At 44.9% G+C, this 14,665-nt stretch overlaps 1 protein-coding gene across 1 annotated transcript; it reads left to right on the top strand.

Moving 5' to 3' along the window:
* The first annotated feature begins 10,360 nt into the window (after positions 1–10,360).
* Positions 10,361–12,679, top strand: LOC122945622. The gene is made up of 2 exons (XM_044304735.1): positions 10,361–11,248; positions 11,377–12,679. The coding sequence occupies exons 1-2, from the start codon at positions 10,405–10,407 to the stop codon at positions 12,282–12,284; spliced, it is 1,752 nt and encodes a 583-aa protein (XP_044160670.1). The 5' UTR covers positions 10,361–10,404; the 3' UTR covers positions 12,285–12,679.
* The last annotated feature ends 1,986 nt before the right edge of the window (positions 12,680–14,665 follow it).

Below are 14,665 nucleotides of genomic sequence, written 5' to 3'. Positions count from 1 at the left end.
TTCCCTCCAGGTGGGAGACAGGTTATTCCTCACAGCACTTGCTGTGGGTCCACTTCTGTGTACGCAGGCAGAGGTGGCGATTTTACTGTCATTATGCCTAGGCACATGAAGGATGCAGGCAGCACCCTTCCCTAGTTGGACTTCTGGGTGCTGGAAGTCTGAAGGTAAGAAACCCTGCTCCTTACCTCCTGCTCTGCGCACCAGGGTGGAGGTCCATGTGCCGACCGGACACTTAGTTCCTTTGATCTTTTCAGCGCTCCTCATGGCATCCCGAATCTTCGGTGCATGATTATGATGTTGCATGCGGTACTTCCGGTTGTGTGACTAATGTAGGGGTGGAGCTTAATTTGGCGCAGAGATCAAGGCGGAAGTCGCCCTCTGATCTGAGGTCTGCAGGTAAGGAGAAATAAAAAGGGGGACATACATGGCAGTGGTCTCACAGTATGTCAGAATTAGGATCAGGCCAGATGGAGTCCGCCATGGGTCCTGCTGCTGTGAGTTACTTTCACTTGGGGAAAGCTGTATATCTTGTGTTTCTGTCAACCCTCTCCTGTATGCGTGCAGAGTGATAAGGATGGTGTGCAGAAAACAAAATCCACCCCTAAAATTAGGAAATGCGTAGTGTGTTCGGCAAAATTACCAGAAACATGTACTAAAAAACTGTAAAAATGTTTAGTGGACTCGAACATAAGAAAAAACTAGTCTTCCCAGTCCATAAAAATATGCATGATATTATAAAAAAGGGAATGGAAGACGCCAGATAGGAAATTATTTATTCCCAAAACAATACGGTGTCGATTTCCCTTTAGTGAGGACGATGAAGCCTTGTTAAAGGGTTTCTATCATCACAAAATTTGTTATGTAGCTGGCTGACATTAGCGATGTGCTAATGTCAGCAGTACATAACTGTGTAACTTTTATCTACCTACATGACGCCGTTCGCCCAGAAAATGAACTTGAAAAATATGCAATTCTCCCAGGGTCTGAGCTCTGTGCTGCGATTGGCCAGCACTACAGCCTAAGAGAAGAAGATGCCCAGGAGGGCATAGCAGGAGAACGGAGCAGCGCCCAGGGATAATGGTAAGTGTGGTGAGATCCCTGGGCGCCGCTCTACATGTCCTGCTAACTTAACTAAGTCCGAACCCATTAAAAGGTAGTCTTTAACTTTTAATACAGGAGGTGGGTGCCGGCAGCAGAATCACATTGCCGGCACCCTGCCTCTGACAGGGAGCTGCGATCAGTACCCAGTACCTGTATTAAAGGTTAATTATCATTGGTGGCGCAGGGTGCCCCCCTCCCCCCAGTTTTAGAATCATTGGTGGCAGTGGCCACAGAGTCCCCTCACCTTCTCTCATTGGTGGTGCAGTGGCAGCTTCTGATCGGAGCCCCAGCAGTGTAATTCTGGGGCTCCGATCAGTTACCATGGCAGCCAGGATGCTACTGAAGCCTTGGCTGCCATAGTCATCACCCTGATAGAGATCTATCAGGGTGAATAGGACAAGGGATGAAAAAATCCCAGGTTATAGCCCCTGAAAAACACCAAAATATTAAGTATGAATTACATATAAAATATATAAACAATAAATAAATAAACATATCACATATCGCCACATCCAAAAAGTCCAAACTATTAAAATAGAAAAAAATTCTATGCGCTGAATAGAATAAAAACTGTGCCATTCGCCATTTTTAAAAGATGCGGAATGCAAGTGGCTTTTTGGTTTATTTTTTTTGTGTGGTATCAAGTATCGCAGTACTTTTTTATGGTATCAAAATCGAATAAAAAATTTGGTATCGCAACAACTCTACACAGTACAGTAATACACTGGTATAGATCATACCAGTGTATCACTGTACTGCGGCGGCAGCAGGAAGTACATGGCTTCATAGCAACCAATGATGCCGTGTTCTCCTGTACTCAGAAGAAATCCAGGCCGGTATTACACGGTCCGTGTTCCACGGATGCGTGCATGAGGCTTAACGCACTCATAGGACTCCGAGATCCCTCCGACAAACAGGATCGCAGCCCCACCCCATCCACATCACAGCACGGGATGTAGATCCAGCAAGAGTTGGAACCAAATCCCGGCCTGGACTCAGTGTGCGTCCAACAGCGACTCCATTATCCCCCAGACAGGACAAATAATTTGGGACAGCAGAAGGGCAGTGATCCTGCAGTGACGGCGGATACAGGCGGCAATGAGGGACATTTCTCTTCAAACCCAGCGCTGCTTTAGTTTTATCTAGTAACAAAATAAGTTTACAAGAAGAACTATGAGATGAATGTTGAGCCCGGACCAAACATCTTGGGGAAGGGATCTCAGTTCTGTCAGCTGCAGCACAGGGATTATACACAGTGACGTCACAGCGCAGGGGTTATACATACAGTGACATCACAGTACACTGATATCAATGAAGAGATGCGGCACACAGTGACGTCACAGTACACTGATAAACACTGAAGAGATGCTGCACAGTGACGTCACAGTACTCTGATAAACACGAAGTGATGCTGCACACAGTGATGTAACAGTACACTGATAAACAATGAAGAGATACGGCACACAGTGACGTCACAGTACACTGATAAACACTGAAGAGATGCTGCACACAGTGACATCACAGTACACTGATAAACACTGAAGAGATGCTGCACACAGTGGCGTCACAGTACTCTGATAAACACTGAGGAGATGCGGCACACAGTGACGGCCCAGTACACTGATAATAAACAATGCCAATGTTGTTTGGTTCTAGACTTCTTTATATGTTAATTTAAGAGGTGTTATTTTTGTCGCTGAAAATAAGGTTTTATAAGGTAAAAAAAAACGGCTCCTAACTTTTTTCACTGGCTCCTAGATTCCAAGGAAATTTGTCAAGCCCTGACCTAATGTTTGGGCAGGACTTGGAGGCTATTTTAGAAAAGGCGGCAGATTCCAAAAAATCCTTCCCATGTGAGTCGAACAAAAGGAAGTTTCCCTTTCGTAATACTAAAAAAGGAAGTTTCTTTCAGTCCAAAAGATCAGACAGAGAGGGACAGTGGTCCAGAGGGAAAAGTCAGAAAACTGGAAGAGGCAGAGGGTTCTTATAGAACCCCAAACATTCTGAAATGTCCAAACAATGACGCCAGGCTTCAGGTAGGGGGAAGGCTAAGGTTCTTTGTAAAAGAATGGGAAAATATCACCATGAACCCTTGGGTTCTAAACATCATATCAAAAGGACTCGATATATCCTTTCGTCTTCCCCCTCCTGTAAATGTGTTCAAAGTGACACCCATACAAAAATCGTCTCTTCTCCAGGAAAATCTGGAGAAAAGTATCTTAAATCTTCTGGCTCAGAAGGCTATTATCCCAGTTCCTCCTCATCGACAAAAGTCGGGTTACTATTCAACTGTGTTTTTGGTTAAAAAAAATGAATGGAACTTTTCGGTTGATAATAAACCTAAAGCTTCTGAACAGATTTATAAAATACGAAAAGTTCAAGATGGAATCCATAAAAGGGGACTTTTTAGCATCAATAGACTTGAAGGATGCGTATTACCATATTCCGGTATGTGAAAGAGCTCAAAAATCTCTTCGTATTGCAGTCTTTCTAGGAACAAAGTTACATCATTTTCAGTTCCAAGTCCTCCCCTTTGGGATCACCTCAGCTCCGAGGGTGTTCACAAAGCTAATGGCTCACTAAATGAGACGAAACATCTTAATAATTCCCTACCTAGACGATCTTCTAATTGTGGGAGATTCGAGAGAATGTCTAGAGAAGAATCTATTTCAGACTTGCCAGACTCGGTGAGCAAGGGACGGCGTGATGACGTGAGTGACGCATCTCGCTCTCCCTCCTCGCTAGCCTCCTCCCTCCATGCTCTTGCCGAACAGCTGATGCCCTGAATGCTGTGACGCCGTGGCCTACCTCCCTCGGTGTGGGTCTCTGCTGGCTTGGTTGTCGGCCGTTTTGTTTGCTGCTGGCTGGTGCCGCTGTCGGCGTGTGTCCTCCTTGTTCGTGGTCCTGGCTGGCCCTGAGGATCCCCTGGTCTTCTCTTCCGGCTGTCTCCGGTTCTCTGTCCTGGTGCGCGGCGCTTGTCTGGCGCTTGCCTGGAATCAGCTGCTCCTCGGTTTGTTCGCTGCCTGCCCTCTGCTGGTGATTGTTGGGACTTCATGCTTCTTTGCTGCTTCTTCTGCGTTGGTCTGGGTCTTCACTCCTCGGCTAGAGGCAGGCACCTGGATGGTTACTCCTGGACTATCTGGACCATTTACTATTTGGGTGACCAGCAAGGATTCTTCGTTCCCTTTTTTTTTTCGGCCGGCCCTGGACTTCCTGCTTGGTTTGTGGCATATACTGGGACTGCGGGTGCTCTGGACACGTGAGAATATTGTTACCCATTACCTGTGACTTTATTTTTGCTCTGTCAAGTTCCCTGCTACACCGGAGCAAAATCTTTTGGTCTTGCCCCTCTCCCCTTTTGGTGTTTGGAGAGGAGGGGATAGAGGGGTGACAAAGAAAGGGAAGGGAGAAAAGGGGAAGAAAGAGGACAAGAGGAGAAAAAAAAAAGGGAAAAAAAAGGGGGAAGGAAAAAGGGAAGAAAATGGCCCCAAAGCGACGGTCAGTGGATTCCTCTGTAATAAAGATGGGGTCTAAGACTCCTGAGAATAAGATAGACAAGTTTTTGAAATTACCCTTCCCAAATTAAAAGAATACAGTTAAAACAAAACTGCCTGCCAATTTGAAGAAATCTGCTTAAACTCCCCAAACTGATGAATTATCCGATGATGGATCAGTAGAGGCAGGTCAGGAGGCAGGAGAGGAAAGTCTCTCTGCACAAATGCAAGCTGCACAAACGCGAACTGAATATGACCCTTCAGTTTTGAATAAAATCTTGTGCCCCGTGGAAAATAACGGCACCTTAGTGCAAGGGATGTCTACTCAGTTGGGTTCAGTGCAGAGCGACATTGCCTTAATAAGAGAAGATCTAGTAAATATCCGGGACCGAGTCCATAATGTTGAAAAAACTGTTGACTCTTTGCAAACTGATATAGATATGTTAAAATCCAAAACCGTGCTTCTATCCTCAGAAAATCAATCACTACAAAATAAGCTGGAGGATCTGGAAAACAGGGCAAGGCGAAATAATGTTCGCATAATTGGTTTTCCAGAAGGAGTTGAAGGCCGACATCTAGAGGAACAACTTGAAGATGTGGTTTTGAAGAATCTTGGTAGTGATTATTTTTCCGCTATGTTTCAAATAGAAAGAGCCCATCGAATACCAGGAGGGAAACCTATTCCAGGGAGGCCGCCGCGAGCAATCTTAATGAAACTATTACTGTCTGTCGATAGAGATATGATATTGAGAAGAGCAAGAGAATGCACACCTATTGAATATCAGGGCATCAAACTGCTCTTTTTTCCTGATTTTGCTCGGCAGACCCAGGAAAAAAGAAGAAACTTTATAGAGATAAAGAAACGCTTGGCGTCTAAGGACATTAAATATTCTCTACAGTATCCAGCGAAACTAAGAGTGATTCATAACGGGTGTGCTGCCTTTGCAATGTATATTACATGCTTGGCACTCAGTAGTGTCTGTTTCTTTAGGACCCTCCATTTTCTTGAAGCCTAGAGGCGGGTCTTCTCTGTACTCTCTAGGGCTTGCTGGGACATATCCTGTTCAGTCCAGCTCTGGCTACTATAGTGACCAGATCCACAGGACATCTTAAAGCTATTACAGATTGCAAACCTGACGAACACCAAAGCCTGTGAGTAAAGGGGTTTTGCTAGTTCAGCTTGTGTAGAGGGATGTTAGACATTGCAGATAGATAATGTGTGTTTATGTGTAGTAAGCAAGCACATGTTAGTTAGGCCCTATCTTTTGTATTAGCTCTGTATAACGTATGTTGCTTGAATTAGCCATGCTTATATTTTTCTTTTTATGTTTGTTCCACAGTTTTACCACACATATCATCCCATATCATATGAACATTATTGTACACATTCCTGTTCATTATATCTCAGTAAAGATTGCATCAGTTCAGCAAACCAGCGCATCTTTCATTGGGATTCGGTTTATACTTGATGTTAAGCTGTGTACCTAAAGCAACACGCAGCCGAGACATTACAGTAAAAAGGCTTTAAAACGTTGTCAGAAGCAGTTAAACAGCTTTAAATCGTCCTCCGCAGTAAAAGGACTAATAACTCCTTTCAGCCACGTGGAGTGAAACGAAAGTGAAACTAATTTCTCTCACTCACTACAACACTGATACTCCCTGTGTCCAGTCATCATCATTATCCACGCTGCCAGCTAAATCAAGATGCAGAACACAGGGAACAGCACTCTGACAGTTAACCCTCAATGCTCCTATAAGGAAGATGACACACACAGCTTGCCAAGAATCAAGTCTAGATGCACAACACTGTCTAGAGCATCCAGTCAAACAAATCTGACTTCAGCTAGCGCCGATTCAGCAAGATCTAGGCGTACTAGACATTCAAGAATCACCAGTCTGTCATCGGCTAGCGATAAAGCGACTAGGGCAAGAGCAAAAGCAGAGGCAGCTTGCGCCATGGCTTCTTATGCGGAGCAGGAAGCTGAATTGATGAGAGAGCAAGCAAAAAGTGAATCTGAAGCACTTAAAAAGAAAGCAGAAGTGGAAGCATCTTTACACTTACTCAAACAGCAGAAAAATGCTGCAGCAGCCTTAGCCGAGGCAGAAGTTTTCACAAGGGCTGCTGAAGCTCAGTTCGATGGCATAGAAAACCAGATGTCATCCCACAGCGCAATCCAACGCACCCGTGAGTACGTACAGTCACAAGCAACCATGTACACCGACCAGCAGTCCAATGACGCACCTAGGCTTTCATTGACTCCACCAGCAATAAGCAACTTTGATACTACGCAACATTGCAAGACTAAATCAGAATCTCAGTGTGGGAAGTCAAGTGGTCGCATGCTTAGAAACCAATCTGCCAACCCGCCAAGAGTGCAAACGGATGCTCGTGTACTCCCTCCTCAAGCAAATACAAGTCTGGATTATAGCAGAAAGACTTACAACAGACGAGAACAACCACCTAAACAAAGTGGATTCAGTCAAGTGCCTCATCAGCCTTACCAGCCGCAACCATACCCTGAGTTTACACCCGAGAAGTATTCGCCAGACGCAACAAGTGCTATAGAAGTGGCAAAATTCCTGATGCACCGTGAGATAGTGGGCGCTGAAATTCGATGACCGTCCAGAAAACTACTGGGCCTGGAAATCATCTTTCCTGAGCGGTACCCAAAACTTAAACCTGACAGAGAAAGAAAAGCTTGACCAGCTTGTCAGATGGCTAGGTCCAGAGTCCACTGAGCAAGCCCAAAGGATCAGATCAGTACACGTTCATGACGCAGCAGCAGGACTTGCAATGGTGTGGCGGAGACTAGAACAATGCTATGGATCACCTGAAGTGATCGAGGATGCTCTTCTGAAAAGGATAGAAAACTATCCAAGAATAACAAATAAGGATTACCAAAAGCTGAGAGGTTTGGGAGACCTACTATTAGAAATAGAAGCCGCTAAGTCTAGTGGATATCTGCCAGGTCTCTCATATCTGGATACAGCACGTGGAGTTGAGCCCATAATCGAGAAACTTCCTTACAACTTGCAAGAAAGGTGGGTAGCTCAAGCTTCAAGATACAAGAAAGATCATCATGTTGCATTTCCACCGTTCGCCTTCTTCGCTGAATTCATAGAAGACCAAGCTGAAATACGCAATGACCCAAGCTTTGCTTTCCTGAACAAGAGAACGGCAAGCTTCCCAAAGGTAGAGCAGAAACCTCCAGGGCTTTACAAAGAACGTAGAGCAACAGTTTCTGTAAGGAAGACAGAAGTTCCGCCTGAATCTGCAGCTAATCAGGAAGACAACACAAGGAAGAAAGTTGAGGAGTCGGACAAAATATGTCCTATCCACAATAAGCCTCATCCACTAAGAAAATGTCGCAGTTTCAGAAGTAAGACGTTAGAAGAGCGCAAAGCTTATCTTAAAGACAATCACATTTGTTTCAGATGCTGCGCTTCAATTCAGCATCTTGCAAAAGACTGTACAAAAACAATACAATGCGCAGAGTGTAACAGTGACAAACACTTGTCAGCACTGCACCCGGGACTACCACTATGGAAACAAGAAGTTCAAGCAACTCAAGAAGATCATGGTGGGGAGCAAGGAGAGACTACAACGCCAGCAGTAACCTCAATGTGCACTGAGATCTGTACAGAGCAGGGCCGCTCAAGATCGTGCTCCAAGATATGCTTAGTCAAGGTGTATCCAGCAGGTTTTAGAGAAAAAGCAATCAAGATGTACACGGTCATGGATGAACAGAGTAACAGATCTCTGGCAAAAACAGAATTCTTTGACCTCTTCGGTGACAAAGGAAGTCCAACTCCATACACCTTGAAGACTTGTTCTGGAGTTGTAGAGACAATAGGGAGAAGAGCAAATAACTACATCATCGAGTCATTAGATGGAAAGACAAAGGTGACTCTACCTACCCTCATAGAATGCGATGAGATACCAGATGACAGGTCAGAGATACCCACACCTGAAGTTGCTCGTCATCACCCTCATCTGGTGCGAATAGCAGACCAAATACCAGCACTAGATCCAGATGCTGCAATCACCCTTCTACTTGGGAGAGATATTCTCAGATTGCACAAAGTCAGAGAACAGTACAATGGGCCACACAATGCACCATTTGCACAACGCCTTGATCTCGGATGGGTCATCGTTGGAGAAGTATGTCTAGACGGACTGCACAAACCATCAAAGGTAAATGTCTACAGAACACATCTGTTGCAGAATGGTCGTACATCTTGTCTTTGCCCATGTACCAACAGTCTACACATTAAAGAGAGATTAGATAACCCAACACATCATCGGAGTATCCAGAGGTGCATGGAAGACTTAGCCTCAACTGGAAATACAGATGAACTGGGTTGTAAGGTGTTTGAAAGAACACGAGACGACGACAAGCCAGCACCCTCGGTAGAAGATACCCTCTTCCTCGAGATCATGGACAGAGAAGTCTACAGAGACAAGTCAGGCAGCTGGTTAGCCCCTCTACCCTTCCGGTCACCACGCCATCGCCTTCCTGTCAACAAGGTAGAAGCAGAGAAACGCTTCAGTTTGTTGCAGCGCACTCTACAAAGAAAGCCAAATATGAAGAAACACTTCCAAGCCTTCATGCAAAAGATTTTTGACAACGAGCATGCAGAAAGGGCACCACCACTACAAGAAAACCAAGAACACTGGTACTTACCAATATTTGGAGTGTACCATCCTCAAAAACCAGGTCAGATACGTGTAGTATTTGACTCTAGTGCGAAGCACGAAGGCATCTCACTAAATGACGTCCTTCTCAGCGGACCTGACCTGAACAACACACTCCTTGGAGTACTCATCAGGTTCAGGAAAGAACTTGTAGCAGTAACAGCAGATGTACAACAGATGTTCTACTGTTTCTTCGTTCGAGAAGATCACCGAGACTACTTAAGGTTCCTGTGGTATGCAGACAATGACTTTAACAAAGACATCATAGAGTACAGGATGAAGGTACATGTGTTCGGAAACAGCCCTTCCCCAGCTGTAGCTATCTACAACCTGAAACGAGCAGCACAGCAAGGTGAAAGACATGGTCAAGGAGCCAAACAGTTCGTCATGAAGAACTTCTACGTGGACGATGGACTTGCTTCTTTCTCCAGCAACGAAGAAGCTATTAACGTCCTGAAAAGTACAAAAGAAATGTTGGCAGAATCCAACATAAGATTGAACAAGGTAGCTTCCAACAGCTACAGAGTCATGGAAGCATTTCCAATGGAAGACCGTGCTAAAGACCTCAAAGACTTAGATCTAGGAACAGAATCACATCCCTTGCAAAGAAGTCTTGGGCTTAGTTGGGACTTAAAGACTGACAGTTTCACCTTCAGGGTCTCCAGAGAAGAGAAACCATTCACGAAAAGAGGTGTCCTATCTACAGTCAACAGTCTTTATGACCCCCTGGGATTCGTAGCACCCATCATCATGCAAGGCAAAGCTTTTTTGAGACAGATCACTACTGAGCAGGAACAAATTGACTGGGACGTACTTCTTCCTGACGAGAAGCAAATGCAGTGGAAGTTGTGGAAAGACTCATTGTTAGAGCTTGAACAACTCTACATTTCAAGACCGTACGTATTTGTTTCCTTGTCTGCTACAAAGAGGAGAGAATTATGCGTATTCTCTGACGCTTCCACTATGGCTATTGCAGCTGTAACTTACCTCAGGGTAATAGACACTGAGGGACAAAGCCATGTTGGGTTCATCATGAGAAAATCTAAACTAGCTCCTAGACCTGCTCACACTGTCCCACGTCTAGAACTTTGTGCTGCTGTCTTAGCGGTAGAGATGGCAGACATGATTACGACTGAACTGGACATTGAGATCCATGCAGTGAACTTTTATACGGACAGCAAGATTGTGTTAGGATATATTCACAACGCTTCAAAAAGATTTTACACATACGTGACCAACAGAGTGACACGTATCAGAAAGTCTACAAGTCCAGATCAGTGGCATCACATCAGCACGGACAAGAACCCAGCGGATCATGGGACAAGATTGGTGTCAGCCGCTGTACTCAAGCAAACTAACTGGTTCGTAGGTCCATCGTTTCTTGGTAAGCCAGAAATCAAAGAGACTACTCAGGTAGAGACCTTTCAGCTCATAGAACCAGATCAAGACAAAGAGGTAAGACCTCAAGTTGCAGTGTGCAAGACTTTAGTTACCAGAGACAGTCTGGGCGCCCATAGATTTGAAAGGTTTTCCAGATGGAAGTCACTGACTCGTGCAATCGGAAAACTTATCTGTCTAGCCAGATACTCCTCCAGAGCTACTAATACTGATCAACGTAGCAACGACCATCTTGAACAAGCCAAGGTCGCGATCATCAAATGCGTCCAGCAGGAAGTCTTTAAAGAAGAAATTCAAAACCTTCTGAAAAAGGAAGAGATTTCTCGACACAGTTCGCTCAAGAAGTTGAACCCTATCCTCGACGAAGACGGAGTACTAAGAATTGGAGGTCGTTTGTCGGCAGCGGATATGACTATCCAAGAGAGACATCCCTTCATCATACCTAAGAATCATCACATCGCTCTTCTTCTGGTAAGACACTATCACGAGCAAGTTGCACATCAAGGACGACACTTCACTGAAGGAGCAGTACGGTCAGCAGGATTGTGGATCATAGGAGGTAACTAGTCTCCAGCGTGATCAGCCAATGCGTTACCTGTAAGAAGATTAGAGGGAAACTTGAGGTTCAGAAGATGTCAAACTTACCTGCAGACAGACTTGCTTCAGATCCTCCATTCACTCACGTAGGTCTAGACGTTTTTGGACCATGGAACATCTCTTCTCGCAAGACTAGAGGAGGCAGTGCCGAAAGTAAACGTTGGGCTGTTCTGTTCTCTTGCGTGAGTACTAGAGCAGTTCATATTGAAGTGATTGAATCTTTATCCACTTCAAGTTTCATCAATGCCTTGAGAAGATTCTTCTCTATCAGAAGACCAGTGAAATTGATTCGTTCAGACCGCGGCACAAACTTTATTGGGGCCTGCAAGGAGTTGAAAATCATCTCTACAGACTATGAAACAGGTTCCTATCTTCAAGATCAAGGATGCACTTGGACTTTTAATCCTCCACACGCATCGCATATGGGAGGAGCATGGGAGAGGATGATTGGAGTAGCTTGTCGTATTCTGGATGCCATGCTCCTGAAGGTTGGGTCTACTCGCCTCACTCATGAAGCTTTGACTACACTAATGGCTGAAGTCGTGGCCATTATGAACGCCAGACCTTTGGTTCCAGTGTCTACAGATCCAGAGATGCCATCAGTCTTGACACCCGCAATGCTGCTGACCCAGAAGATGGAACCAGTGACAGCTCCCACTGGAGACTTTGACCTCAAGTACTTGTATACTAAGCAATGGAGACAAGTTCAAAGCTATGCGGACATTTTCTGGAAGAGGTGGAGACAGGAATACCTGGTGACACTCCAGCCACGCAAGAAATGGCAAGATGACAAACCCAACTTACAAGTTGGAGACATTGTCTTATTAAAAGACACTCAGGCCCACAGGAACGAATGGCCTATTGGACTCATTGTGGGGACTGATCCTAGTGGTGATGCTAGAGTTAGAAAAGTTGAAGTTAGAATTGTTAGACAGGGCATTCCCAAGGTGTATGCTAGGCCAATTTCTGAAGTAGTTTTACTTCTGTCCAAAGGTTAGTGGCATAACCAATGGTACGCCAGGTGGGGAGTGTGCTGCCTTTGCAATGTATATTACATGCTTGGCACTCAGTAGTGTCTGTTTCTTTAAGACCCTCCATTTTCTTGAAGCTTAGAGGCGGGTCTTTTCTGTACTCTCTAGGGCTTGCTGGGACATATCCTGTTCAGTCCAGCTCTGGCTACTATAGTGACCAGATCCACAGGACATCTTAAAGCTATTACAGATTGCAAACCTGACGAACACCAAAGCCTGTGAGTAAAGGGGTTTTGCTAGTTCAGCTTGTGTAGAGGGATGTTAGACATTGCAGATAGATAATGTGTGTTTCAGTGTAGTAAGCAAGCACATGTTAGTTAGGCCCTATCTTTTGTATTAGCTCTGTATAACGTATGTTGCTTGAATTAGCCATGCTTATATTTTTCTTTTTATGTTTGTTCCACAGTTTTACCACACATATCATCCCATATTATATGAACATTATTGTACACATTCCTGTTCATTATATCTCAGTAAAGATTGCATCAGTTCAGCAAACCAGCGCATCTTTCATTGGGATTCGGTTTATACTTGATGTTAAGCTGTGTACCTAAAGCAACACGCAGCCGAGACATTACAACGGGACTTCCCAATTTTTTGAAAAACCACAACAAGTGCTAGACTGGATGGAGCAAATGGGCATATGAAATTGTGTAACACCATCATGGAGGGGAGGTGGGGTTAGGGTAAGGGAGAACGGCCGGGGGTTAGAGGTTCGCTGACCAGATCGGGCGGACCAACGGAGAGGGGAGGGGGGAGGGGGGAACCCACCTTGCAGGTATGGGGTTGTGTTTTTGTTTTTTTGTTTTTTTGGGGGGTTTGTTTGGTGTCTTTTTCCGCTGCAGTGAAGGATGTCCACTAGAATTGTAACTTGGAATATCAGAGGGCTCGGGGAAAGGTTCAAAAGACAAGCTATCATGGATGCATTAAAAAGATATCTTCCAGCAATTATTTGCATGGTAGAAACTCATCTTACTAAAGAAACCGTGTTCCGCCTGACAACGGGATGGTATTCTCAATCTTATCATTCCACTTTTAGTAGTTCTTCCAGGGGCGTCTCAGTTCCGATTCATAATTCTGTGGACTTTACCCTCATAGAATCCTATATAGATGACCAGGGTAGATTCATTTTTTTGCATGGTAAGCTGCATGGCTACAGCTACATCCTCGCTTTCTTTTATATACCTCCGCCTTTCTCAATGTACCCACTGATCCAACTAACACTTTTCTCTGAAGGGAGATCAGAATGCCGGCTAGTTCTGATGGGGGACTTTAATGCGGTCATGGACCCCAATAAAGATAGATTTACATTGGATGCAGAACGGGTGAGGAATCTAGGTAATTCCCCGCTGCCACAGTTCTGCTCGGAGGTTGGACTGGTGGATATATGGGAACATCTTGGCGGAGGAAAGAGAGTATACTCTTGTGTTAGTAGGGGCGGTAGAGCAATGTCTAGGATCGATTTAGCATTTACTAATGAGAGCAATCTGAGTAATATCATAATTTGCATAGGTTATTTATGAATATTCAGTCCCCGGGGTGTGGTACCCGCTCCATCCTGTCGTTGGATGCCACCAAAGCCTTCGACAGGGTGGAGTGGACCTTTCTCTGGGAGGTGATGAAAAAAATGGGCTTTGGCCCTAGATTTATGGCGATGGTTCAGCTATTATATAGCTCTCCAGTTGCCAGGATCAGGATCAACGATACGATCACAGAGAGCTTTACCCTAGGAAGAGGTACCCGTCAAGGCTGTCCCCTTTCCCCCCTCCTGTTTAATATCTATATTGAACCCTTAGCAGCTAGCATAAGGCAGGATCCGCAGGTGGCCGGTTTTGGCATAATGGGGAAGCATGACCGTGTATCCCTTTATGCGGATGATATCTTGGTTTTTGTCCATCAAACAAAAACCACTCTCCCTCGTATAATGGATTTGGTTGGTTTCTTTTCCGCTCCGTCTGGTCTGGAGATCAACTGGGATAAGACTGTTCTCCTCCCTATAGACGAGTTGCGAGGCGATTGGAATAACCAGTTAACAATCTCTGATTCAATAAAGTACCTGGGGATTTCAGTTTCTGCCAAACCTCAGGAATATCTACAACTCAATTTGATTCCCCTGCTGACAAAGCTGAGGGCTAAAATCAAGATATGGCAAAAAATTCTGCCTGCAAGAGCGGACAGAATCTCTTTAATAAAAATGGTAGTACTGCCCCAGGTTCTTTATGTCCTGCACAACTCGCCTGTATGGATCGCAGACAAGTATTTTAGATTGATAGAGTGGATGCTTAACGACCTACTATGGGGGAGGAAGCGTGTGAGATTGAAGGCACTCTATTTCTCCATGCCCTATA

Source organism: Bufo gargarizans, chromosome 8 (assembly GCF_014858855.1).
Source record: "Bufo gargarizans isolate SCDJY-AF-19 chromosome 8, ASM1485885v1, whole genome shotgun sequence".
Lineage (NCBI taxonomy): Eukaryota > Metazoa > Chordata > Amphibia > Anura > Bufonidae > Bufo > Bufo gargarizans.
The sequence above is the reverse complement of the archived record's forward strand: the minus strand, read 5'-3'. Positions and strand labels throughout refer to the sequence as shown.